At 40.4% G+C, this 25,508-nt stretch overlaps 2 protein-coding genes across 2 annotated transcripts in view; one reads left to right on the top strand and one right to left on the bottom strand.

Annotated features, from left to right (window-relative positions):
* sema3c (sema domain, immunoglobulin domain (Ig), short basic domain, secreted, (semaphorin) 3C) overlaps window positions 1-9,591 on the top strand; it is a 47,158-nt gene extending 37,567 nt beyond the window's left edge. Inside the window, exons 12-18 of the mRNA XM_074698209.1 lie at window positions 1,795-2,017; window positions 3,114-3,202; window positions 4,285-4,326; window positions 4,546-4,703; window positions 4,927-4,994; window positions 6,195-6,325; window positions 7,949-9,591. Of these exons, the coding sequence (XP_074554310.1) occupies window positions 1,795-2,017; window positions 3,114-3,202; window positions 4,285-4,326; window positions 4,546-4,703; window positions 4,927-4,994; window positions 6,195-6,325; window positions 7,949-8,374 (1,137 nt within the window). The 3' untranslated portion in view covers window positions 8,375-9,591. The remainder of the gene's footprint in view (window positions 1-1,794; window positions 2,018-3,113; window positions 3,203-4,284; window positions 4,327-4,545; window positions 4,704-4,926; window positions 4,995-6,194; window positions 6,326-7,948) is intronic.
* Window positions 9,592-11,495: 1,904 nt separating this feature from the next.
* cd36 (CD36 molecule (CD36 blood group)) lies at window positions 11,496-22,888 on the bottom strand. Its single transcript, XM_074697848.1, has 12 exons — window positions 22,622-22,888; window positions 22,111-22,271; window positions 21,889-22,033; window positions 16,082-16,237; window positions 15,900-15,991; window positions 15,766-15,815; window positions 15,612-15,681; window positions 15,262-15,449; window positions 15,057-15,175; window positions 12,872-12,945; window positions 12,297-12,351; window positions 11,496-12,195 (listed from the first exon to the last, which is right to left on the bottom strand). Exons 1-12 carry the CDS (start codon window positions 22,742-22,744, stop codon window positions 12,019-12,021), a joined length of 1,410 nt encoding a protein of 469 aa, XP_074553949.1. The 5' UTR covers window positions 22,745-22,888; the 3' UTR covers window positions 11,496-12,018.
* Between the last annotated feature and the right edge of the window lie 2,620 nt (window positions 22,889-25,508).

Below are 25,508 nucleotides of genomic sequence, written 5' to 3'. Positions count from 1 at the left end.
AAAACATCACTGTATTGTAATAACAATGAAGACTGGTAAGATTACTATACTGTGCAAATAGCATCAGCTAATAACAACAGTACTGTACTGTAAAAACAATCACAAAAGCCTAACATTACTGTACTGTTATAATCAAAACAACAGCTCATATCAACATTACTGTACTGTATTGTACTTTATGAGTAATAACAACAACAGCTAATAACATTAATGCACTGTAACAACAAAAACAATATCTAATAACATTAATGAACTATAATAACCATAGTTATTAACAGGATTACTGTACTTTAATAACAATGCCAGCTAACAACAACATTAATAAACTGTAATTCCAATAATAACAGCTAATAACAACATTACTGTACTGTAATAACAATAGAAACATTACTGTATAGTAGTTATTGCAACAGTTTGAATCAAATAGCTTTACTGGAAAAACAAACCCACAGCACAAAAAAGCATTACCATACTATAATAGCAATTAAAACAGCTGATCACAACCTTAATGTACTGTAATAACATATCATTAGCTCATAGCAACATTACTGTACTGCAGTAACATAACAATAGCTAGTAGCAACATTACTGCACTGAAGTAACATAACATTAGCTCATAACAACATTATTGCACTGTAATAACATAACATTAGCTTATTGCAATATTAATATATTGTAATAAAGTAACATTAGCTCATAAAATCTGTACTGTACTGTAATAACATAACAACAGCTTAACATTACTGTACTGTAATAACATAACATTAGCTCATTGCAATATTAATATATTGTAATAACAGAACATTAGCTCATAGCAACATTACTGTACTGTTAAAACATAATATGACCTCATAAAAACATTACTGTACCGTAAAAATATAACAACAGCTAACATTACTGTACTGTAATAACGTAACATTAGCTTATAATAACATTACTGTACTGTACTGTAAAATCATAACATTAGCGCATAGCAATATTACTGTACTCTAATAACATAACAACAGCTGATAACAACACTGTTTAACTTGAATGGCCAAAGTTAATAAAAACATTACTCAAAATTAACAACCATAGCTCCTACCAACGTTAGTGTACTGTATTTACATAACATTAGCTTATAATCACATTACTGTACTGTAATAACATAACATAAGCTTATAGCTACATTACTATACTGTAATAACATAATATGACCTCATAACAACATTACTCAACTGTAATAACAATGACATTAGCATATAACAACATCATTTAACTTGAATGGCCAAAGCTGATAAAAACATTCTCAAAATGAATAACCATTGCTCTACGTTACTGTACTGTATTGATTACAGCTCATAACAACATTCCTCAAATGTTATTACCACTGCTCATAACAGAAGAACTGTTTTTATCTGAAGCCGGAAACAAAAACATGGTCGATCATTCCTGTGTCCAAACTCTGTAAAATTCAGAAAAACTTTAACCTTTAAAGATGTTTTTGGGTTGAATTGGGGATAAAAGCTTTGATTAACTTTTGTTGTAAAGATGAAATTTATATTAAAAGCTGCAAAGCACCATTGGAGAGGTTTTATACAAACCTTAGTTAGATAAGGATCCTGCAGCAAGCTACAAACAACAGCTTTAAGCAAAATTTCAACAGACTTTATTAAAAATATTTATGTGTTTTTATTTTATATAGCTTTATATATAACTTTATTCTTTATTACTCATCTAAGCTTCAGTTTGGGGATGGTTATGAGCTGATGTCTTTAAAGAGACTTTGTCCTTTTGTTTTTAATAATCCTCCAGTGTCCTGGTGGAGCCTTCACACCGGACATCCAGACGACCAAAGAGTTCCCAGACGACGTGGTGACCTTCGTACGAAACCATCCCGTCATGTTCAACCCCATTTATCCAGTAGGAAGGAGGCCTCTGGTGGTCCGGACCAACGCAGACTATAAATACACATCAGTGGCGGTGGACCAGGTCATGGCTGCTGATGGGAACTACCAGGTGTTGTTCCTGGGCACAGGTATGAATGTGAACAGATCATAGAGATTCTCTGGAGAGCTTAGATTAGCTTCTCCTGATGTCTGCAGCGGTTTTTATAACCTTCAATCAGAGCAGCATGTTTCTTTTTTACTTGTCACCAAAGGATCCTGATGCCCTGCTTCCTCATCGTCACTGAAAGACTTCTGAAGTGTGACGGAGCCCACACATGATGACAAACACCGACAGAGTCACTTGGCTGACTCCTCAGTCGAGCTGGACTGAGCATGTCGCTGTTTAGTCGCTTTCCTGTGTTCACAGGAAACCCAGAATACATTCACACAACACTGAAACAAAGACACAGAGCTCCTGATATCTGAGTCACTGGTGAGCTGTCTAAGTGAAGGATGGAGGAGTTTCTGATCAGATGAGCAGAGAACAGAGGTGATGGCGTGCTGTGACACTGCTGCTAAATCAGATCAATTACAGGTCAGAGACTGGACATCGAGTTCCTCCAGGTGAGGACTCTGACCTGCGTGACCTCAGGTTATTGAATCAGCTGTAGGCCCAGTGAGAGTTACCGGTATAGAAAACAAATCTGTATCAGACGCTCAGCTGATAATGTGCTGGTCAAACAGGATAACGTGTGATTCTGCTGCTTGTCCTCCTGTTCGCATTCAAGAAGAAAGCTGCTCTGGGACTCACTCTCACACCTGCTGCTGTTTATCACAGCCGGGATTCTTGAGAAGGAGCCAGGTTTGTTCCTATCTGAGCCCAGAGATGCAGCTTTGGTCTGAAGGATGAGGAAGATGCTCTTATCTTGTGTTTTTCCAGAAGCTCTTCACTGTAACTCGATCTCTTTGCCTGCTGCTCAGAGACTGAACAGCCGTACTGAGGGTGGGAGTGTTGTGGTTTGCCCTTCTCCTGACCCTTGTCTTCCTTCACAGAAGAGCTCCCATTCCCACTCCTGCTCCTGCCTCAGTTAGCGCTGTGAAGGAACGCTCAGCTCTGAGGCGTGACTCAAAAGAAAACACCAAAGAAAAGAAAAGAGACGCTTCTATTGTTCTTCATTTAGCATGCGATGACATGTTTTATAAGGTGGTTAAAGAGTGTGTGTGTGTGTGTGTTTTCTGCTCCAGACAAAGGAACGGTTCAGAAGGTGATCGTGCTGCCTGGCAATCATTCCCTGCATGAGGATCTGATCCTGGAGGAGCTGGAAGTGTTTAAGGTCAGCTGCATGTTTCATTTTGTCATTCCAACCTTCATCCTTGAAGTCAAAGAGGAAGAGGAAGAGAGGATAGAGAGAAGGGGGAGGAGAGGAAGGCCAGCTGACAATCAGGATGATGGAGAGATGGTTAACAGGCTGCACATGTCCATTTTTTTCTCCTGAGGGAACTTTGCTGGGTAGGGTACAGTGATCAGGGTTCAGTTCAGAGGGTTAGAGGTTCAGAGGATCAGGGTAAGGTTAAGTGATTCGGGTTAGGGTTGGATGGCTAGAGGATAAGAAGGTTGGAATTAGGTTTATTGATCAGGCTAGGGTGAGAGGGTCAGAGGGTCAGAAAGTTAGCATTAGGTTAGGTGATCAGGGTTCAGGTCAAAGGGTCAGAGGATAGAGGGTCAGAAGAAGGTTAGGGTTAGGTTAGATGGTTAGAGGATAAGAAGGTTGGAACTAGGTTTATTGATCAGGCTAGGGTTAGAGGGTTAGAGGGTCAGAAAGTTAGCATTGGGTTAGGTGATCAGGTTTCAGGTCAGAGGGTAACAGGGTCTTAGAGGGTCAGAAGGTTAGGGTTAGGTTTAGTGATCAGGGTTAGGTTTAGACGATCAGACGGTTAGAGGGTCACAGAGTTAGGGTTAGAGTTAAAGTGTAAGAGGGTCAGAGAGTTAGAGAGTTAAAAGATCAGAGGGTTAGGGTTAAGGTTAGTGATCAGGGGTGAAGTTTGTGAGACCGCTTCGGTTCCCCCCTTCACCTAGAAGACGGCTCGATAGAATCTCTAAGAATAATATATTATCATGGACTTCAATCCTCCAAACATAGCTGAGCTGTTTTTTTTCTGCCAGTGCTCAAGTTTCAGGATCTGGTTTTACTTTTTTGTTTTCTCAATGTTGAACCGAAACAGTTTTTTAGGGGGAATCCTTTGTTGGGATCAGACCAAGCTAAGGTAGCTGTTCTCTGCATGTGTTAGGACGAGCCAACATTAGCTTCACACTTAGCAAACAAACATGAGACAAAATGCCCCCATCTTTTTCTTCAAACTACTGTGGAAAGAACTGAACTGAGTCCTGATCTGTTTCCTCATGTTGTCCCTACAGAACCAAGCTCCTGTGACCAACCTGAGAATCTCCCCAAAGAAAGTAAGAGCCCTCTCCACACCTTCAATCCACTTCTATTGATGTAATGTGCTTTTCATCGTCTGTGAAGCACGAAACAGGGCTCTCCTGTGCACAATAATCCTCCCAGAGGCCGACACTTAATAAGCTATAATTGTTTCTGGGCTCTGCCTCATTTTCCTGTCAGACGGCCTCTTATTAAGACAAACAGGGCGGTTGACATTTGAACTGTTTGCTTTGCAGCAACAGCTGTACGTCAGCTCGGAGTACGGGGTCTCACAGGTCTCTCTGCATCGGTGTCACGCCTACGGCTCAGCATGTGCCGATTGCTGCCTCGCCCGAGACCCATACTGCGCCTGGGACGGGCTCAGCTGCTCCCGCTTTTATCCCACCGGCAAAAGGTACGCAGAGGTTTACAGTTTGGATTTCTGGGCCTGGAATTGAACGAAGGCTCAGCAATAAGTGTGTTGTGGTCCGCAGAGAAAGTCTCTGAAGTGTTTGTCCTCCAGTTTTATCAAAGATTGTTAAAGGCTCCTTAAAAGTTTGAATATTTTTGATATGAATCTTTATTTTTCTATATTTATCCTCAGTTTTATTATTTCTGCTGTTTGTATTCGTTTACAGGAGGAGCAGGAGGCAGGACATCATGCATGGGAATCCCCTGACTCAATGCAGAGGATTCAACCTCAAAGGTAACGAAAAGCTACTCTTCCTCTCAAAATACACTGCAAAAAAAATGAAATCTTATCAACTGTTTTTGTCTTATTCTCAGTAAAAAAAAAGTATTTTTAGACTTGATATGAGCGGCATCCACCTGATCAGTCCAGAAAAATGTCGTATTTCAAGTCCTATTTATAGACAAAAATGAGGTCTGAATTGCTTGTAACCACTGCTCACATACTTCCATACGTCCTTTATTTTGGTGTTGCAGTGAACCAATACATCCACTAGGGGGGGCAGCCCAGTCAAAAGTTTATGACAACGAAACTCAAAAACAAGCATGACGATTGTGGAGGAGGTGGTGGTCAGTGAGGAAGTTAAATACATCTCGAAAGTTCCGCTATTGTTATTTCTTCTTCGTGTCTCAATAAAGCTTTGTTACGGGTAGTAACAGCAACACTGCCCCCATGGTTTCCAGTGGTACTGCTCAGTTTGGTCCGTATCCGTATGTAAAGTTAAGCAATGTGTCTGTGAACATTTTATTTCCCTGACTGAACACCAGTTTGGAGATCAGACCATTATTATAGATTGTTAAAAAAAATGCTAGTCATTTTGCTAAGTGAGGTGAGGTTACCACAACAACTGCTCCCCCTGGTGGCTGGCTGTGGTATAGGTCAAAAACTCTTTCTACCCAGTCATTCCAGATAGGCTGTGGTCAAACTTTAAAAAATAAACCCCTATCCTAGAAATGACTGGGTATGACTCAGTATCCTGCCCACGGCTCGCCTCTGTTTGTAATTGGCTAGCACGTTGCCGTCATTCGCTGGTTTGATTGGTTGAATTGTAGAATTGAAAAATTGAGGTAGTAACAACAAACGATGGCTGCTCCAATGTTAAAAACAAAACCCAAATATGAACAGCTTTTAGTCGCAGGGTGGGAACGGCTGACTCTGTGGGCGGGCACGGCCCCGTGAGTGTCATGCCAGTGTGCCGGGTCTGGCCTGCACTGAGGGATGATGTTTCTGCTCAGTGAGGAAGTAGAAGAAGTGTGGGAGAGGGTTGGTTCAGCTGCCAGAGCCGGACTGAGCTCTGTCAACATTTCTCTCTTGCTACTGGGACTGCAGACAGATTTGAGTCCATCTGTGGGGTTTGGGTCTGTCAGCAAGTGACGTCTGATGTGACGTCTGTAGTGACTCTGTCTGTGTGTGTGTGTGTGTGTGTGTGTGTGTCAGCCTACAGAAACGCTGTGGAGATGACACAGTACGGAGTGAAAAACAACACCACCTTCCTGGAGTGTATCCCAAAGTCTCCACAGGCGTCCATCCGCTGGCTGATTCAGCGAGACAACGACAGGAGGAAGGAGGTCAGTCCAACACATGAAGGGGTCAAAGGTCACGGAGACATGGCTCATAGGATGCAGATAAATCTTTAAAGATATAAATCTAGTTAGATGTTCATTTTCTGATCCACAGGATTAGCTCAGGCATTCGAGTCCATCAAACATTAAACACGTCACATGGTCCAACCAGCTCACATGTCTGATAACGACTGAGGAAAGATAATGAGCTGTTAATGCCAGCAGAGTCATAAATATATAAATGTAACGATAGAGAGCAAACACGATGCCAATCAGTGTTTGACTCCCTGTTTACCACCTGAGAAAAATGACATAAAACTGGACAAAAGCGCTTCTTTGAAAAACGTTTATCTCTGGAGCAGATTAACGGCTGTTTTTATCCTCAGGAGATTAGATGTTGGACAAAAATGAATCATTTGAGGTTTACAGCATGTCTAATCTCAGGCTTTAATTACTGTTGGGCTAAAAAATAAAAATGCACTGCAAAAAATAACTCTAAGCAAGTGATTTTGTTTTATTTTCAGTAGAAAATGTCTTTTTAGACTTAATATGAGCCACATTCACCTGACCAGTACATTAAAGTGTCTTATTTCAAGTTATTTTAAGACAAAAATGAGGTCTGAATTGCTTTTAACAAGAGAAAAGTTATTCTAGTTTCAAGCAAATTTTCTAGCAATTTTTTCTTGTTCCATTGGCAGATTTTTTTACTTATTACAAGCAACTCAGACCTTATTTTTGTCTGTAAAAAACTTGAGACAAGACATTTTCTGGGCTGATAAACTGAATGTGGCTCATATCCAGTATAACAAGACAATTTTTTTCTTAAAATAAAAGAAAAACGCTTGATAAGATTTCAGTTTTTTTGCAGTGTGAGCTGTTGGATGTAAACCATTTGAGTTAAAGGTTTATTGAACTTAAGTTCATCGTTACAGCTTAATATTTTGCAGGACATGAAAAGAAAAGTGTAACTTTATAAACTCAGAGAGCAGATAAACATATCTGAACACTTCTGATAACTATTGTTCACACCTGGTTTGAGCTTTAGCATCATGGTGACGCAGAGCTCAGCACTGCAAAAACTGAAATCTTATCAAGTGTTTTTGTCTTATTTTAAGTAGAAAATTCCTTTTTAGACTCAATCTGAGCCAAATTTACATGACCAATCCAGAAAAATTTCTTGTTTAAAGTTATTTAAGGACAAAAATGTGGTCTGAATTGCTTGTAACCAGTAAAAAAAATCTGCCAATGGAACAAGAGAAAAATTACTTGTATTAAGACATTATTCTAGTCTCAAGGAAATTTTCAAGCAATTTTTTCTTGTTCCATTGGCAGATTTTTTTACTGGTTACAAGCGATTCAAACCTCATTTTTGTACTCTGATAACTTGAAACAAGACATTTTTCTGGATTGATAAGTTGAGAGTGGCTCATAATGAGTATAATAAGACAATTTTTACTTAAAAAAAAGACAAAAACACTTGATAAGATTTCAGTTTTTTGCAGTGAGACGTGAGCCATCGTTGAACTTCTTAAATTTTATTCAAGGACAAAGTTTGAGCAGAGACTCAACTCTTGTAAAAATGTCAATCGTCCACCTTTAGGACAAAGTTATGTCACTTTTCCCCCTCAGGTGAAGCTGAGCGACCGCGTCCTCTCCACCGAGCACGGCCTCCTCATCCGCTCCGTCCAGCTGTCCGACCAGGGCCTCTACTACTGCCTGACCACAGAGAACAGCTTCAAACGCACCGTCGCCAAGATCCGCCTGCGAGTGCTGAGCGAGGCCATGGTGAGCGTGCTGACGGACAAACAGCGGTCTCCGTGGGCCTGGGCCAGCTCTCTGCACCCGAAGGCCCTTTTGGCAGCCTTCAGTCCAGCCGAGAGCCTGGCTGTGCAGCAGTACTGCAAAGAGAGGAAGGAGCTCCAGAAGCTGCAGCAGAGACAGCTGCAGCAGCCGCCGGCACCACCTGGACCTCTGAGGGGGGACCTGGCCAAGCTGAAGCCCCTACTGGACCGGAGGAAGAGCCGCAACCGGCGTAACCACCTCCCAGAGGTGTGAACACAGACTAACGGACTGTTTTTTAAGACCTCATTTTCCAACCTTCATCTCAAACTATAAAACTTTACAGAGGAGGAGGAGGAGGTGTTTGTGGGGATTCCTGCATGAGGTTCTGTGACCGGACGGCTGTGACCTGCACAAACACACGTGCACCTGCATGCACAGGCCGTCCATCTGCTGAAGAAACTAAACAAAGCCCCGTTCAGAGTGCGGCTCATGAACTGTGGTCAGACCTTCAGACTTCTTCTGTTAAAAAGAGGAAGATGTCTTAAATCATCCTCTGAGATTAAATGGTACTAAAGGCAGACAGATGCATGTATGTAACAGCGCCCCCTAGAAGTATTACACTTGAACTTTTCTTTTCCAGATCCGACTCGCATTACTACGTCAGCTTGGACTAACAAAACCAGCTCAGCTCAGTGAAAATGGAAAATAAAGGTTGTAAAGGTCAAAATGTGAGAAAGAGAAAAGTTTTTCCCTCTCAGGCCGACAGCTGCACCGGCTGCCCACAACAGCAGTGTTCACTGAAGCGCAGATGGCCAGCAGACTCATAAAAAGAGTTTTATCACAAGTTAAAATGAGTCAGTTCAAAGGTCAGACTCATGTTAATTTAGAAGAACAAAGCTCACATTATCAGAAGAATAAAAACTGTAGAAAACATTTCATATCAACTGTATTTATTCCCTTTCTTTAGGCGTGCATTCTGAGGAAATTCTTTACTTTCTGAAGCATGTTTGTAAAAAATCATCTGTGATAAAAAGCCTCTAACTCCTTTCCTGGATTATCTTTGAAGGGTTAATCCAGCTGATATGAACATTTAATCTTCAGTGTTAAACCTGTAAATAAGTTCATAAGGTGCTGAAAAGATAAAATCCTCTCAAAGATCTCAGTCATTCAACTTTCTCCAGTAAAGATTCCCGACGTCCAAACCACCTGATGCTTGTGAAAACCGTTCTGTAGATAGAGACCTGTCTTTGCTTGTGTACAGAGTATTTTGAGTTTTGTGAAAATGTTTCCTTCTGTACATAAATTCAGCTTTTTCCAGCGTCTGTGACTGAATCTGCAAATCGTAGAGTTAACAGTTTTATTTTTATTTGGAGGATGTTTACGATGTTTCTGCTCTGTGTTTCTTAAACCTGTGAGCAGCAGCTTCCTGTGAATCTGTGTATTTATTAATGTCACGATTTCCTGAATAAACCTGTTCAGATTAATATCACTTTAACCGACAGGGTTGTTGTTTCTGATGATCATTGTTCTCTCTCTGTCTGTGATTGGCTGACTCATCCTCACGCTGCGATGCCAATCTCATGACCTTGGCGTGTTTTACTCAACAGAAACATCTGGCACTGCGACGTTTTAGGAATAATGGTAATTTCCTTTCTGACTACAGCTGAGAGAAAAATCAGACCCATTTTTTATCTGTGGATGGAGATACTATTAGCATTTGCAGCTTGTAGCTTGTTAGCAGCTGGTCAGAAGCTAGCAGAAGAACAGCAGTTTGGAAGGAGCTTGTTCTTAGCTTGTAAGCTGCTTGTCAGGGGTTTTTAAAGGAAATAAGCAGCTCCTAAGCAGATTTAAGCAGTTTGTTAGCAGGTTGTAAGTAGGTTTTTAGAAGTTGTAAGTTGTAGGCAAATTGTAAGCAGTTTAATGCATGTTGTTTGTTAGTGGTTTGATAGTGATTTAATATATAGCATTTTGTTATTGTCATGTATGTGATTTGTTATCAAGTTGAAAGAAGTTTGTTAGCCATTTCTTAGCAGGTTTTTAGCAAGTCATAAGTGTTTGTTAGCCATTTCTTAGCATGTTGTGAGTGGTTTGTTTGCCACTTGTTAGTAGGTTGTCAGCAAGTTGTAAGTGGTTAGATAGCCATTTGTTAATTTGTTTTTAAAAAGTTGAGTCTGGTTTGTAAGCAGTTTGTTAGCAGGTTGTATGTGGTTTGTTAGCCATATGTTAGCAGTTTGTTAGCAAGTTGAAAGCGTTTTTTTAGCCATTTGTTAGCAGGTTGTAAGTAGTTTTTTAGCCATTTTTTAGCAGGTTGTAAGCAAGTAATAAGTGCTTGTTAAGCATTCCTTGTAGGTTGTTAGCGAGTTATGTTGGTTAGCCATTTCTTAGCATGTTGTGAGTGGTTTGTTAGCCATTTGTTAGCAGGTTGTCAGCAAGTTGTAAGTGGTTTGTTAGCCATTTGTTATTTTGTTTTTAGCAAGTTGTATGTGGTTTTGTAAGCAGTTTGTTAGCAGGTTGTATGTGGTTTGTTAGCCATTTGTTTGCAGGTTGTATGTGTTTTTTAGCCATTTGTAAGCACATTGTTAGTGGTTTGTTAGCCATTTGTTAGCAGGTTGTTAGCAAGTTGCAAGTGTTTTTTTTAGCCATTTGTATGAAGGTTGAAAGTGGTTTGTTAGCCATTTCTTAGCAGGTAGTTAGCAAGCTAAGGTGTTTTTTAGTCACGTGTATGAAGGTTGTTAGCAAGTTGAAAGCATTTTTTTAGCCATTTGTTAGCAGGTTGTAAGTGGTTTGTTAGAGGTTGTTAATAAGTTGGAAGTGTTCGTTACCCATGTGTTAGCAGGATGTTAGCAGTTTGTTAACCATTTGTAAATGGCTTGTTAGTTGTTTGTTAGCAGGATGTAAACCGTTAGTAATAATAAAATTATTTACTTTTTCTAATGATTATAACCTTATTGACTTTAGGTCTCTTCCTGGTTTTCAAAACACTGATTTTTACCAAACAAACCAAAAACCTTTGGTTTACAAATAGGCTAGAATTGGCATGTGCTTAGCTTGTGTTAGCTTTACTGGGCTACATTTAGCTTAGCTAGGAGAAATCCCCAGAAGGCAAACTTTCTGTTTAATCTGTTTAATTTGTCTAAATATCGAATCACAGACCACGAGATGCCTGATAACTTCATGTAAGCTAGAGGCTAATGGCAGTAGGGTCTATTTTTTATAGAGTGGTCTGGAAAAAAATAGGTTTTCAAGATCAACTCTTCAGCTGTGACTTTGTAGACTTTAGCAATCAGAAGAAAAATTCACTACCTCAAAGAAGAAGAAGATGAAGAAGACAAAGGTGTTGTTTCTAATCATAAATAAAAACTCACTGTTATCATCCCTCAGGCAGCTTTATTGATTCTCTTTGATTTATGGGCCGCTCACTGAGAAAAAGAAACCCAATAATCCAGTCTGTGCCATGTTTCAGCTCAGGGGAGGAACGTTAAGAAACAATCTAATGTGACAAATCAAAAACTCCTTTTCAGCTTTTATTCATTTCCAAAACACCTGTTGGGCAAAGTATAGGAACATTTGCGTGAGATTACGTTGTACATTTCTTTCATAGGATGTCAAACAGTTTTTTCCTCTGTGTTGGTTTCAAACCGGACATTTAAGAGGAGTCGCCATCTGTTACCCTCAGAAGTCCCTGATTGAGTCAAAGTTACAGTGTTTGCATTTTAAATCATACTCAGCAAAGCAGTTCAGCTCTTGAGCTTTGCAAAAATCACAGTTATCCACCCCCTCCTGCTGAAGGAGGCTCGACATTATAAATAACATTGAAATTACAAAAAGTGCAAGTCTCTATCAAAAGGTTTGATGTCCCGTAGCAGCTTAAATGCACTGTGCTCTTCAACCCACACACAAACTTCAGCATGACACACTCACACTATCTTCCCATGGCGACTGCATTTTTCTAAGACGACGAAAGAGAGGAGACATGCGACGAAGATGCTCAGGCCTACTCCCAACAACGCCTTCTGTATCAGCTCCAATATAGTGATCCGTGAGATCAGCTCTTTCTTGAACATATCAGCTGTTTCGTCATCAAGTGAAGCCGTCTGTACAGAGAGCAGAGACAGAGACGGGTCTGATTAACATGCACGCCAAGCCACCGGGATAAACACCTCATGCCTGCAGGGCTCAGACTTTTTCTTCTTACCTCGTTCATCCAAACAACGGGGAATATGGTATAATCCTTGACTTTCTTCAGCACCCTGTGGAAAGAGTTTATCACTCAGTATTCAGCGCATGAGTCTGTCTCTAACTTGCTGTTTCCCTTTGTCTGACACTGACAGCAGAGACATGTACACAAAAGACGGGGAGGGAGGGAGTGATATTTTGGGAAATGTGATGGTTTATTTTCCTGCTGAGAGCCAGAAGACATGTTAACACCCTGATGTCTGTTTGGAAATTTTTCAGAGTCCTTTGCTCTGCTGAATATTAAGTTCAGACAAAAATTTAAAAGAAATGGAAGAGCTAGGAGAGACAGATTTCAACTTCTGAAATCACAAAACTGTCTCCTCGGATCTGAGCCTGTGAGGAGGTGTCCCTGTCACAAACATCCCAAACAACCTATTTACCATAAAAACACAAACATCCAAATGAATAATCATCATAAAATGCTCCATGTTTGGGCTCAATGCTAAGCTAGGCTAGCCTTTTTAAGACATGATGCTCATTAAAGAAGCAAACTATCCTGAAAACCTGCCTCTTTAAAGTTTGAGCTTTACTCACGTGATGATTTTTGAAGGTCCATACATCATATTCACTTGAATTCTCTTTGCAAACCTAAGCGTGAACCCCGTCATCTGAAACAAAAGGAGCAGTTAGCATTGGAGCTAAAGCTACTTCCATAAACCTTAAGGTCTAGAGCAGGAGTAGGCAACCTTTTCCAAGACTCGTGCCACTTCAAAATACACTCATGCTCAAAGTGCCAATACTTCCGTCTGTCTTAAAATCATCCACAGTTTATAGGAAAGTCTTCATTTTTGTATCTCCAGCAAGCGAATGGTTTTCCTTGCAGTGAGAAATAGTATAACTTCTTTCTGTTGCCCAGTTTGTAATAGTACAGAAAGTTTTCAATGTTTTACTTTGTTAGCAGCATTGTGCTAACAGTCCAATTTATCTGGCTCATCTCTGAAGCTTTTTTTGTATTCGGTCTCAAAAAGACGCTGCACATCTGATGTCCTACATACCACACTCTAACAGCAGAGTGTGCATATCGCTATCTCAGTTCATCTCCGGCAATAAATCCATACTTCCTTGTCCAAATGTTGGAAAGAGCAACAAGAACTTGGTTTGCTTGCTATAATAAATAAATTGACTAAATGGATGGGATAGCTAACAGACTGAACTCCCAAGAGAGTTGCTGTGACACACTTACAGGTAGGGATGGGTATCAAATTATGTACTTTTATAGGTACCGACCAAATTCTGTCAAAATTACTGAGTACTGATTCACAAAAAATCAAAAGGTGCCATGTTTAGGTACCTAAATGCATCCTTGTGACTGTGAGGAAGTCAAAGAGTAGGTGATTTTTCCATGCTGGACATGAACACAGCATTATAAGGTTATATATTCAGAAATAAATGTGTTAAATTGAAAATTTTTCATACTTAAATATTGAACAAATTGCTATTTTTTACCACATAAAAGGACCAAAAATTGGTACGGTTGAGTAGGGATGAGTACCCAATCAGGTACTTTTATAGGTACTGACCAAATTCTGCCAAAAGTACTGGGTACCGATTCATGTAAAATCAAAAGGTACCATGTTTAGGTACCCAAATGCATCCTTGTGACTGTGAGGGAGTTGAAGAGGAGGGGATTTTCCATACTGGACATGTAAACAAAATTGCAAGGTTTAATATTGAAGAATAAATATGTTAAACCGAAAAAGAAAAATAGATTTTATTGTTAAACAAATTGATATTTTTACCACATAAATACAAAAAAAGGACCAAAAACGGGTACCGTTGAGTACCGGTACTGATTGCCAGGTACCGGGCATCTGTACTGTATCGTTTCAAATGTGAAAGGTACCCATCCCTACTTGCAAGTCACATTTGCTTACTTGTAATGTCATGATTCAAATGTATGATTTAACATTATTTATTAAATTTTTACGCTATTTATAGTGTATTAGTAGTAGTAAATAGAACACAATACAATAGTTTTCGTTAGGGATGCACCGGTATGAAAATTTTGGCCGATACCGATATCTGATATTAATATTGCTGTTATGGCCGATATTTACAGATACAAATATTGGTAAAAAAAAAAAAACAATCTGAGTTGTTCAAATTTTGAACATACTGAAAATCATGCAAATTGAATTGTTCAGTATCTCCCTTTATTTTCAAACTTGTTTTCCTTCCATATAAGGAGGTGACAGTTGCTTTTGGATCACATATAAGGTCCCCATGTGATCGAAATAAGGATCACAAATCAAAACAATATCCTGACTAAATTAACTCATCAAACTTGCCAGTATTCCTACAAACCAGGCAATTATTATTAACAGCATAACATATTTTAAACTCAAGCTCTCTCCACTTTAACTCAAACTGTGAAAAAGGTAGAATCAAAGGATGAAGCGCACAAGATGAACGTGATCTGAAAAAGTATGTTTTGTATGTGTTTTGAATCAAAAACAGGAAGAGAGACACAAAAGAAGAGAGTCCTCTCTTCTTACATAGTTTTGTTGTTTACATAGTCATTGAAAACAATGTTATCTGGGTCTTGAAAGATCGTTCAAGATGCTCTGAAAATGGCTGACAGCCAATGAGTTAATATCGGCCGATATTGATACCAATCAGCCTCATTGTAATTATTCTCTGTGTGCCAACATAAATAGCCTCGCGTGCCAGTTGTAGCACCCTTGCCCAGGTTGCCTACCCCTGGTCTACAGTCTCTTACCGGTTCCACGTCCATGTAGGTGACGTGGTGCTCCTCATCAGGATAGAGTCCTCGCACAGTCTCCCTCAGTTCAGGGCTGCCATGCAGGAAGTGAGGCAGGGAGATGAAGATGGGCTTTCCTGTTTGGGACACCAGAAAACAGAGGATTTGAGCTGCTGGCTGCTGTAAGATCTTTGCATTGTTCAAGAAAGAAATCCAAACTGACTGTCTTGACAGGAGCTGATGTCCAGAACCCCAGCCATGGTGCAGTTCCTGGTGGTTTTGGGGTCTCTGCAATAGCACCGGTTGTCCGGGTTGATCGTGGGGGACGCCAGCGTGTCGGGCTGCAGGGTGAAGCGGTACACTTCGATCCCCTTCAGATCCAAGCTCTGCTCAAAGCCAGCTGACACAGACCTGGAGGCCAAAGAGCACAGGGACTGGTTCACAGCTCCTCCTTTCCCCTGACCCTCATCTGCTCTGTGTGCTTTGGAAAGCTCTGACCTCTAGTGGTCATTGGAGAAAGGTTCAAAAGCTGTTTAAATGCCCTGTCTGAGATCTTCAAAATAAAACTGTCACCTGCAGATGTCTGAGGAGAAGAAATAGAGGGGCTTGTTCTTGTCCACGAAGGGAGCGAAGGATGAACCATCTGAGAGAAAGACGAGAGACCAGCTGTGATTTCAGACCTCATGGAGCTTTGTAGGAAACTGATCTGTGCTGGATGAAGACGTACCTGTCCCGTTGATCATGTTACAGTACACGTCATCCCAGAAACTCAACTTTCTGTTGAACAAACAGAAATAATCAGTCTTTAATATCTGTTTATAAACAAGTTTCTTCTTTTGTTTCATTTCTGATCCGACTCACGTCTCTCCGCGCCATCTATCGATTTTTCCCACTTTGGTGATGTCGTCCTTCCCGGTGAAGACGTTGTATAAGCCGTCGAAAGTGTCGTTGTACTGAGGAAATAATGTAGTGTGAATCCAGATGTCTGCTTGGTCATCTTTAAGCATAGAGTTAATGTTGTGAGATGATCTGCGTGTACTTACAGGAGCGAACAGCCCAATCGACGATTTCAACATGGGGTCTGTGTAACCCCACAGCAGCTCTTTGACCGTGCGGCGCTGGAACAGCGACGAGTTGCTCGACTTTATCAGCTTCTCCACCTGTCCATGAAGTACTGTGGGGATCATGGCATAAGCTCCCTGAGGAAACATGAAAATGTGATGAAGCCTAAAAATATGTAAAGCTATAAAGTACAGCTTCATCATGATTAACATACAGTGAGGAAAAATAAGTATTGAGCACGTCAACTTTTTTCTCATCACATTTATTTCCAAAGATGCAATTCAAAGAAAATTTCTACCAGACATTGGTATTAACTGAAATAATCCACGCACTGAAAGAAATCACAACGTTCAGGTCCATAAATAATGATTATGCGGAATTAAGTACGATAACACAGGAAAAAAGTATTGAACACGCTAACTGAGACTCATCTAATACTTAGTGGAGAAGCCTTTGTTTGCAATGACAGCTTCCAGACGCTTCTTGTATGTTTTAACTAATCGCCCACACTGTTCAGGTGTGATTTTGGCCCATTCCTCTGCACAGATTGTCTTTACATCTGGAATATTCTTTGGTGCCCTCTGGTGAACCCTTTTCTTTAGTTCTTTGCACAAATGTTCAATTGGATTGAAGTCAGGTGATTGACTAGGCCATTCTGACTGATTGATTTTCTTTTTTGAAATCATTTGAGAGTCAACTTCATCATCCTGGTGGATGGCAGCAGATTCATATCAAGAATTTCCCCATACATGGCTCCATTCATTGCTCCGTCAGTTAAATGAAGTTTGCCAACACCATGAGATGAGAAACAGCCCCATGCCATGATGCTTCCACCTCCAAACTTCACTGTTGGTTTAGTGTTTTTTGGCTGATGTGCAGTGCCAATTCTCCTCCAAACATGGTATGTAGTATGGCAGCCCAAAAGTTCAATTTTGGTCTCATCTGACCAGACAACATTCTCCCAGTATTCTACAGGCTTGTCAAGATCCTGTTTAGCAAACTTTAAACCAGCTTCAACATGCCATTTTTTGAGGATCGGAGTCTTGCAGACTGAGTATCCATAGAGGCCATGGCGGTGGAGTGCATTGCTTACTGTTTTCTCTGTAACAATTGTACCTGCTGCCTCCAAGCCTTTCTGGGGCACTTTCAGGGTGGTCCTTGGCTCGTTGAGTACTCTTCTGACTATCTTTCTGACTCCCTGGTCAGAAATCTTCAAGGAGCTCCTGTGCGTGGCCTGTTGATGGTAAGGTGGTGCTTCGTCCACTCGTGAATAATGGCCCCAACGGTGCTGACTGGAATATTCAGGTGCTTTGATATAAGTCTGTAACCAGTTCCATTCTGATGCTGAGCAACAATCAGGTTGTGAATGTCTTCGGAGAGCTCTTTGCCTTTACCCATCATGAGGTGTGTGGTATTAAACTGCTTGGTGAAGAAACGACCTTTTTTATGGGAACATCAATTTGCTCTAGCCCAGCTGATGTTGGTTTGCACTAATTGGAAGTTCAAGTAATAATTACTGAAAGATTTCAGGTGGTATGGTGCATTTCCTTGCCAAAGTATACAGCCTTTCCATGGTGTGTTCAATACTTTTTTCCTGTGTTATCGCACTTAATTCCACATTATCATTATCTATGGACGTGAACATCATAATTTCTTTTCATGTGTGGATTATTTGAGTTAATACCAATGTCTGGTAGACATTTTGTTTGAATTGCAGCTTTGGAAATAAATGTAATGAGAAAAAAGTTGACGCATTCAATATTTATTTTCCCCACTGTATACATGTATAAGTGCTGTTGTTGCTTTGGGAGATAAGCTTCTTTATGGCTGTTATATCATTTGTTTCCTTTCATTGCTACATACTGAGACTTATCTTTGGAGCCCTATCAGGTCTGCAGAGACGTGGTCTGAGAGCCATAAACCCTAACCCTGATCTGTGCTGTTATGATTTCTCAGCTGTTTTTTAATGACCATCAGCACGTCGGTGTCAGACACAGGTCAAAGATATTACTAACTGTCTTCAGAGATGACAAAGATAAAAAGATAATAACAATAATTTTTGAATTTAGGTGAATTCTGAAAGGATTGTCAAAGGAAAAGTTATTTATGACCATGTTTCTTTCTCTGTCGCTGTGTAATTGGAGCTTTATGCTCATAATAAAGAATTTAATTAAAATATAAACCTCAGGTAAACAAACTTGAGTCGTTTTGTACCATTCAACTGATAACAAAGATAAGCGTTTATTTGGTTAGCATCAGAGACACCAGGATGAGTGAATATCTCTGTGAAACTTTCATGTTTTCTTCCAGCTGATACCCTTTTCCTCTGGATCCGGCTGTAGGTGCTTTGAACCAGACATTAAATCATAGATTAAAGTGTTTTCAGAAGGTGTTAGCGCCACGTTCAGACAAGTGTTTGGAGAGAATGGAGCTACGTTTCAAACTGGTCCCTGGTCTCATTGTGAATCTGTGACTGTGGCTCTCGCTGACTCTGCAGCTGTCAGCTCGTCTGTAGTCCAGAGATTTCAAAAACACAGACTCTGGAAAAACATGGAGCAGTCAAACAAACATCAGTATCCAAACAGTTTGTGGACAAACTCAGATTTACTCAAGTGTTTGAAATCTTTAACTCTGTCAAAACCAAAGTGAAGCAGAAATGAGAATAAAGCTAGCTGCCTACAGTCACTATGTTCCAGTAAAAGACTAAGAGACAAAATAAAGATAGTACCCTGCTGTCTGTTTTGTTTATTAAATCAAAGATATTAAAGACTGTTTTCTTTGATAATTTCTGCTTAGCTTTGGTTTTGACAGGGTTAACGATTTCAAACACTTGAGTAAATCTGGGTTTGTCCACAAACTGTTTGGACCCTGATGTTTGTTTAACTGCTTTATGTTTACTCCTGTGGAAATGTTCAGAGTAATGAAGCCAGTAGTCTTGTCAGCCTCAGGTCTGAGCCTGAAAAAAGCTGAAATATTATCAAGCGTTTTTGTCTAATTTTCAGTAGAAAATGTCTTTTTTGACTTAATATGAGCCAGATTCACCTGACTGGTCCGGAAAAATGTCTTGTTTCAAGTCATTTAAAGACAAAAATGAGGTCTGAATTGTTTGGAACAAGTACAAAAAATCTGCCAATGGAGCAAGAGAAAAGTTCTGTAAATAAATCTGTGAATCATTGAAACAAGACATTTACCTGAAGTGACCAGTTCAATGTTGCTCATATCGAGTATTACAAGACTATTTTTTTCTTCAAATAAGACAAAAACACATGATAAGATTTCAGTTTTTTGCAGTGTGGCTGTCCCTGCTTTCCTTCAAGTAAAAACCTGAGCCTTGTGCTAACATGATCCCATCGCTGTGTGCAGGACTCCCTTTGAGGTCCCACAATCCTGTACTCTCCACAAGACCTAAAGTCAGACCAGGAACTCTACTACACTGCAAAAAAAATAAATCTTATCAAGTGTTTTTGTCTTATTTTACATAAAAATCGTCATATTATACTGGATATGAGCCACATTCAACTGATCAGTCCAGAAAAATGTCTTATTTCAAGTTGTTTAAGGATAAAAATTAGATCTGAATTTCCCATAACAAGTAAAAAGCTAGAAAAGCCCTCAGAGAGCACAGACCTCCACCAAGCATACTGTGATTGTCACCAACACTTAAGTCTTACTTTAATGTTATACTCCCTTTCAGCAGACTGTCTGCTACAATTTGGTGTTAGTTGCAGGTTTGAACGATAATTTGTTTCCTGACAGTGTTGAAAATGATGATGACCCAGTACATGTTTCATATTCCAGATCTTAGAATCCAGAATATTGCCAGGATCTGGATCGTACTTTTACATCTGTCAGAAATTATGGTGACCTTGTCTTGTATTGTTTTGCAAAGCAATCCGACCATTTATCATGGAGTTATATACACATATGGTGAAAACGGCCCTAACTCACAATAATAAAGAATATTTTAGAAAAGTCCTGGATCCAGATAGTGATCCGGATCAACTCCAGAATTTAATCACTTCTTCTTTATCCCATTTTGAACATTTCCTGAACCTGTCATCCAGATCTGTTCGTTACTTTTTGAGTTATGTTGTTCACAGACAAACAGACAAACTCTCCTAAAACACAACCTCCTTGGCGGATGTAAATATCTGCCAATGGAACAAGAAAAATTTGCTAGAAAATTTGCTTGAAACTAGAATTATGTCTTGATACAAGTAAGTTTTCTCTTGTCCCAATGGCAGATTTTTTTTTTTACTTGTTTCAAGCAATTCAGACCTAATTTTTCTCTTTAAATAACTTGAAATAAGACGTTTTTCTGGACTGGTCAAGTTAATGTGGCTCATATTAAGTCTAAAAAGAAAACAGGACAAAATCACCTCATAAGATTTTAAGTTTTTTGCAGTGTAAATCATCTCAACCAAACCAGGACCAACTGCTACTGAAAACTTCCCAGCACCTTCTCCCAAGAGCCAGTTTAATACCCTGACAGGACTCAACAGGTTTATCACAGTGATCCACAGGACAACACCTTCACTTCAGTGACAAATGATGGGTGTTTTTAAAAAGTCCAGTTTGATGCCGTTACAAAGAGTCAGTGTTTGATTAAGCAGCTCACAAGCTGCTAACTGGTGCTTGGTTAGCTAAGACGTCTCACTCTGAGCGTTGTTCTCCTCACCAGCTCACCCCAGTGTTTACTGAATGACTCATGATGTTTGTTAGGCTGTGAATCAGAAAACAAATGAGGCATGAAACCCAGCAGTGATTCACCCAAAGTGATGAAAGTTAAGCCAAATATTCCATATCACCAGTCATATTAATCCTCTCCAGCTCTTCATTCGGACTGGTTACAAGCTCAAGATCTGATCCTGTAAGAGTCCTTCTCTGTCCCCATGTAAGCTGAAATGTGGGTCACAATGGATGGAGAGTTTGTCCCCACAAACACAGACACAACTGAGCATTTTAGCAGCTCCAGCTCATCTGAAACTCTTCCTGAGCTTGAGTGTGACCACATACACAATGTAGCAATCACATCCTTCTTTAAAACGCCGTCTTCCGCACCTGTTTCCTACCTGAAGGTCATGGCCCTCTAAGGGTCACAAAAATCACAGCTAGAGCTGAAATGATTCCTCGAGGTACTCGATTACAAAAAATGATCGAGGAATTTTCTCCGCCTCGAGGAATCGTTTAATTTTAAAAAAGCTCAAAAAGTGGCATTTCAAATGGAGCTGACGCCATATTTAGAGAGTTTTCAGACCCCTCAAGCCACCTCTTTTTCAAAATAGCGACTAGCAACAAATCTAGCTTCTTTTCTGGAGTTTGGAGACTGATATGAAAGCATGTATTGATCTGCATCAGCTGCTTGTATCTCATATCTCATCAGATCGCACGGAACTTGGAATTTATCATCAAAAGTCACTTGATTTTACACTTGCTTGAAACAAATTTTCATTTGAAAAATAACTGCTTTTTAACTCCAATTACTCGATTAATCGATGGAATTTCCAGTAGAATACTCGAATACTAAAATATTCGATACCTGCAGCCCTAATCACAGCCCACATATATCAGACGATACCCGAGTGATCCTCTGTTTGAAGCAGCTTTAACACCCAGAGGGTCACAGAGCAGAAAGGTTGGAAACCACCTTTAAAAACAGGTGATCACTGCAGAGTCCCACAGAGTAACACAGCCTGATCTGGCACCAGCCCACTTTGGCCTGGACCCTGCAGCACATTAACATCCAGTCACGTCAGGAACCAGGACGCAGCGGGTCAGACTCACTCACCACCACAGCCAGGTTCAGAGCGGTGACTTTGTCCTCCTCTGGTCCCACCGACATGGACGGTTCAAAGATGGCGCCCAGAGGCAGCAGGAAGGAGGCGGTGTTGTTTGAGTTGTACGTGATGTTCGTTTTGGGGAGATATCGAGTCCTGAAGGGAGAAAGATCTGATTCAGACTTGTCATCAGAGGAGGGATGAACTCACTGCCTCCAGAATGACAGCCTTACCTGTACGTGTACGGCCCTTTTTCCACCACCACAGGGTCTGCTCCGTAGTCCAAGACCTCGATCGGGTTTCCAACATCAAAGAACCAGAACTGCCTGTACACTGCTGCCCCTGCGGACACCCAGTTGTCATGTGCCGTGGTTCCAGGCTCAATGACAGCTTCCTAAACCCAGCAGACATACAGACAGGCTATTTTTAACACTCCTCATAAGACAGCCAGCAGGCCAGCTGCCCCGCTGATACAGGAAGAGGGAGGATGCTCGGTTATCAGGAAGGTCTAAAAACTGTTCATATGTTTTCACAGTGCCAATGGGAAATCAAAGAGGATGATTTCTCCCAAGATGAAAAGACACACTTGGATATTTTCCTCCACAGCTTGTTTACCAGCTTCCTGAAACGCACGCCTCTTCCCTCTCAATTCTCCTGATTCACCTTGATCTCAGCGTACGCACTCACAGTCAAACACTCTGTCACACGCTCTCTTTCTAAAAGGGTTGAAACTGAGCACCTTACCTTCTCAACTGTGCCCGTGATGATGATGTTCCCCAGGGGGATCAGGATGCCTCCCAGGATGGCAACCACCGCCCCAAACACCGCTCCGGCTATCAGCCCGCACCTCCTGTTACAGCAGCTCATGGTTAGTGTGCGTTTCCCTCCGTGCGTCCCTCTATCTGCCAGGCAGCCTGTTCTCCTTCTGTCTGAGCGTGTGTGTGAGTGTGTGAGTGAGTGTGTGCAGCCTGTCTGTGTTTGTGTCCTGGCTTCAGCAGCAGCAGCAGCACGAGCAGAGCAGAGCAGAGCAAGCTGTACCAATAGTGGAGCTGGCAGAGTAGCTCAGGCCAGGTAAAGGTGCAGAGACTTCTGGGAGGTGTCCAAGGCAGATTACAAACTAAGTTACATAAAGAGTAGCAGTTTAAGGTTCAGGCGAGAGACATCTACCAGGAGCTATCAGCAAACACTATCTGAACAGTTGATAACAGCACCAACGGGACAGGTACAAAGGTGAGAGAAGGGGTTAGACTGACATATAATTTAGCTAATTTATTTTTAAATTTATCTATCATTTATTTATGTTTTAATTATTAATTTATCTACTTATTAATTCATTAATTTTTTATTTATATCTACTTTTTGGGTTCCTTTAAACCCTCTTTTGCTTTTCATCCAGCTTACCTAAAGACTCAAAAACAGCAGATCAGGTTCCTGCAGATTCAAACACCCTGAAGCTCATGTGGGAAGACAGTGTTCCTCCTCCAGTCCCTGATCCTCAGAGAAGCAGGCTCAGCAGACACAGAGGAAGGGGACGTATGAATTATAGAGAGTATTCTGGTTTTGCAGACACGTTAAAAGAAGCTTATCTGGAGGATGCGTTGTTTAAGGCGGGATGAATGTCTCTTTATCGCTCTTAAAGAGATATCTCAGAGCTTATCTTGATGTGTTATCCTGATCAGATAAGTTGCTGATGTGAAGCAGAGATTTCTCAAAGCTTCATCAACAATAATAAAACTTTGTTGTTGCTGTTGGTGAAATTGCTTTTCCTGGTGACGTGTTTATTTATGAGGATGCTCCGTCTCTTCCTTAAAGTCACAGCTGAACAGGTAAAAGGTGAATCTCGGAGCATCTAATCTCTTTTCTTTAAGCCTTTGAAACAGACATGCTAACATTTTCACGGCATTTAGCAGACAGGTGCTAAAGCTAAAACTTTCTGTATCATGTCAGCTGATTCTTAAAGGAGCAAACCAGGTGTTTAAAATGCTTTATGTAAATCTGTTTTAATAGATCTAAATATATTAGATATGTTTCGGACTCTATGACTCTGATGCTGTCACTTAACATTAGCATCTAGCATAATGGCAGCTGCCCAAGTCTTGGCACGGATGAGCTCTTGGTGCAAAGAAACACTTAAAACGCTCAGCTCAAAATATCCAGAATATCTCATTGCTGACCCAAAGGACAAGGTTAAACATCAAATGTCAGGGATCAAGGGCAGGTGAAACGCTGACGAAGGCTGAAACACGTGTGTCCAAAAGCTGCTGTTGATCTCTGACGTGTAACTTTTAGAGTTTACATCAAGTGCTGACATGTTTTGCTCATTGTGCAGATTTCTGCATGTCTGTGTCTAGTGCTCACAAATTAAACTCATTAACCCGGATCCTACACATCCCATAATGCACCTGGATTAATACATCCATAGTCCTTCTAAGTAAACACATAAAAAATTGTATCACTCTGACATCATCAGGGTCACTTCCTGTTATTTGAGATACTTTAGTTTAAATTATTTTTCAATGTCATGCTGATCAAGACCTCCACACTTCTATTTCTTCACTTTCAAGTGACTCACCATCACCACTGGAGGGCAGCACCAGCATTCCCAGCACAGAGAGCCTGAAGTCACTCAGCTCAGCCTGAGTTTGCCTGGTTTAGACATACACACCTGGGGAAACAGTTTAAAAATCACGTTATAAAAGTTTCTGTGGACTGCAGACTTTTTCTTTATCAGCTTTACGACTGATATATTGATAAAATGCTCCTTTATTCATGACTCTTAGTCTTATGTCTCTTAATTAACACTTACATGAAGGAGTCTCCTCTCGCTGAAGCCTCCTCATGCTGCCCTTCATCAAACTGTTGCACAAACAGGAACCAACATTTTGACGGGGAAACTCCTGAACACACGGGACCAAAATGAAAAAAAAGCCAACCGAAATATGCTTCCACTGAAAGACACAAGTTTAAGACTGAAGCTAAAACTAACGGCTACAAAAAGCTCACCTTTAGGTTCACTGTGGCTAAAACGACCTGAGGTTGATTTTATCCAACAAACTGAATAATTGTAACCGCCATTTCTTAAAGAGAAACACTAAAGGTCTCGAATATGTCATTAAAGTAGTAACTAGTCTTGGTAACTAGTTAAACTGACCAGGTTTAAAACTGTTAGCCTCTGTCACACTGTTTCCGGTTTGGGTATTGACTTTCAAAATAAAGCGTGTATCTATCGGAGATTTTTATTCTTGCACACCAAAGTAAAGCGAGGTGTCAGTGGGTTTGTGTGTTTGATACACGTTAATTTTATTTTCTGTGTGGTGGAGAAAGATCATGCACTGCACCTGTTGCTGTTAAACTGCATTTAGTCAATGGAAATAATGTATTAGCTTTCAAACAAAACAACTTTAGCACGATTAAAAATCCTATTAAATTTTATCTGCTTTAAATGCTCATCAAAGTCAGCTCAACATAATAAAAGAAAAAAAGGTGTTTCACTGTAGGAAATCAGGATATTGAATTAATGTCTTATCAGAAGTCTGACTCCAAATGTTTCCCTGCGTAGCAACAAAATAATAGATGTTTTCTTTTCTTCTTTTACTCACATTATTATTACTAATATTATCATTATTATTAT

Source organism: Halichoeres trimaculatus, unplaced genomic scaffold, assembly GCF_033239565.1.
Source record: "Halichoeres trimaculatus isolate MK-OKI-2021-1 unplaced genomic scaffold, fHalTri1.1 fHalTri1_scaffold_21, whole genome shotgun sequence".
In the NCBI taxonomy this organism is placed as follows: Eukaryota; Metazoa; Chordata; class Actinopteri; order Labriformes; family Labridae; genus Halichoeres; species Halichoeres trimaculatus.
The sequence above is the reverse complement of the archived record's forward strand: the minus strand, read 5'-3'. Positions and strand labels throughout refer to the sequence as shown.